Genomic DNA, 2,076 nt, shown 5'->3' with positions numbered 1-2,076 from the left:
ATTTGTACCAGTTATAACTTGCACAAAACTTTAGACAAATTTTGTACAGTTACACGAAGAGTAACCATCATAGTTTGTACTGAACGCATAGTAAAAAAAACATATTTATATATATTAAAGTCGTATGCTCATACGTAATCTAAAATGTTGATATTAATTGGTTTAGTAACTTCTTGAAAATAATCGTCGCTGCAAAAGAACGAGTCGTTAAAATCGGAATGGTTGAGTGTGAGTTGGAATTAAAAGCAGTATACCTACTATCCACGAATACAAAAACAAGTGAATATAGTTAATGCTGGCTTTAGTCAGACTGCCTAGAGAGGTTTGTGATGTCATTGACTTAACCAACTGGGTAGATTCCGTAATCATAACTACAGTGCATTTGCGAAACAGAAACTAAAAAGAAAATTTTCCTAAGTATATATTGCTATATTTTAATGTTAATGTTTTTTCTAGAATAATAGTTGTGTCCTCTATTATGAGGAAAACACGAAGGAAAACCTAAAAATCGCCATCTAATGTCGAGACAATAAGTTATTTGTATAAATACACAGAATCTTGACTTAGGAGCTAACAGCCAGTTTCCGCAGAAATGCAGACATTTATATCAACATTCGAATAGATTAAACATAATTATGACTATTGTTTATTTGTAACATCTTTCTTTTTTATTTAACAAAGGAACAAGTAAATGCAATCCTGAGTCATTGTATGTTATGATTTAGTATTATCTTTTCGATAGATGTCTTAAAATATCTAGGTACCACCTTATTGGTCTACAGGACTTTCGATCTTCTCTTCATTTATAGTAGGTCCTGAATTATTTATATCACTTACTGAACATTCGCCACAACAACATTCTACTTCTTCGTTCTTTGACAAGATTTGCCCATTATTTTCCAATGATGTTTTGATGTCACTGCCTTCGACAGATTCGGTTGTGTTATTTCTGTTAGCAGACACTAGTTTACCTTCAGACAAAGTAGTCGAGACTTTATTTATTTTGTTCATCGTAGTAATTTCCGGATTAGAATACCTTGCGAGAAACAAAATAGTTCCACTACTTATATCCCTTATTACAAACAAAAATGGGTGATCTGCGATAAAATTAAATGTAGAGGGCCTTGCGGATCGAAATAACATAAAAATTGACGTAACAGCAGCGGCGACACTACCTTCTTCGTTCACTTCAATAACACTTTCATGAAACGCATCAGAAACATAAAGATCTCCTTTCTGGTCACGAGATCGTACCATATGACTAAAATCTGCCTTTAATGACTCAAATATTTCTGTTACTCCTAGTCCCTTTAGAATAGCCTTTAGATCAATTTTTGCCTTAATTTTGAATTTTGGGAGAACTAGTTCTGTTGGTCTAGATTTTAATCTTTTAACGAGATTATGAAAAGTTAGAGGGGTCAATTTCTTTTCCAATTCTGGTAAACCTTCTTTGTCATTCGGAAGAATAATAACCATTGAAATGTTATCCCCTTTATATGGAAGTTCGACAGCTTTACAGTTAAGATCCATGTCGACACCAGCTCTGAACGTACTTTTTTGCCACATCATATTAGTCATCACCTTTTTGTTTTCGTTCATCCAGAAATCCCGCTGTGTTGTTTTCTTTGGATCGAATTGGCTCTTCCATTGCCCTTTGAAATACACCACATTTGTGAGTATCATAAAAGTTAATTGATCTAGCATTCCATCTGGTATAAACTCTTTAATTTTTCTTCCGGTGCGTCTTTCTATCCATCTGTTGATTTTATTACGTGTATATGGTTCGTCTCCGAAATCCATCAGAGCAACTTGACAACCATAATTTCGTCTCGCACTTCTTCTAAACTTGTATTTGAGTCTTTGAACCTGCCATTTCGCCACAAAAAATTGATTTGCAATTGAGAGCTGCATTCCGGGTGTATGACTTGCTTTTCGCAAGAGGTCATCATGCAATACTTTATAGTGGTGATCAATATTCCCAGTTGGAAGTCCGTTCTTGAATAAGACAGATTTGAGTTGGTTTCTAGACAAACCACTTGTTCCCATCATTAGAAGCATGAGTGAAGCAGCAACACT

General features: G+C 34.5%; 1 protein-coding gene across 1 annotated transcript; it reads right to left on the bottom strand.

Annotated features, from left to right (window-relative positions):
* Nucleotides 1–768: 768 nt before the first annotated feature.
* Nucleotides 769–1,745, bottom strand: LOC143081045 (leukocyte elastase inhibitor-like). Its single transcript, XM_076257279.1, has one exon. The coding sequence runs from the start codon at nt 1,702–1,704 to the stop codon at nt 769–771; it is 936 nt and encodes a 311-aa protein (XP_076113394.1). The 5' UTR covers nt 1,705–1,745.
* Nucleotides 1,746–2,076: the final 331 nt, after the last annotated feature.

This window comes from Mytilus galloprovincialis, chromosome 6 (genome assembly GCF_965363235.1).
Source record: "Mytilus galloprovincialis chromosome 6, xbMytGall1.hap1.1, whole genome shotgun sequence".
In the NCBI taxonomy this organism is placed as follows: domain Eukaryota; kingdom Metazoa; phylum Mollusca; class Bivalvia; order Mytilida; family Mytilidae; genus Mytilus; species Mytilus galloprovincialis.
The sequence above is the reverse complement of the archived record's forward strand: the minus strand, read 5'-3'. Positions and strand labels throughout refer to the sequence as shown.

Coding starts and splice junctions, on each gene's coding strand:
- LOC143081045 (XM_076257279.1), bottom strand. CDS start 1,704: ATGCTAGATCAATTAACTTTTATGATACTCACAAATGTGGTGTATTTC.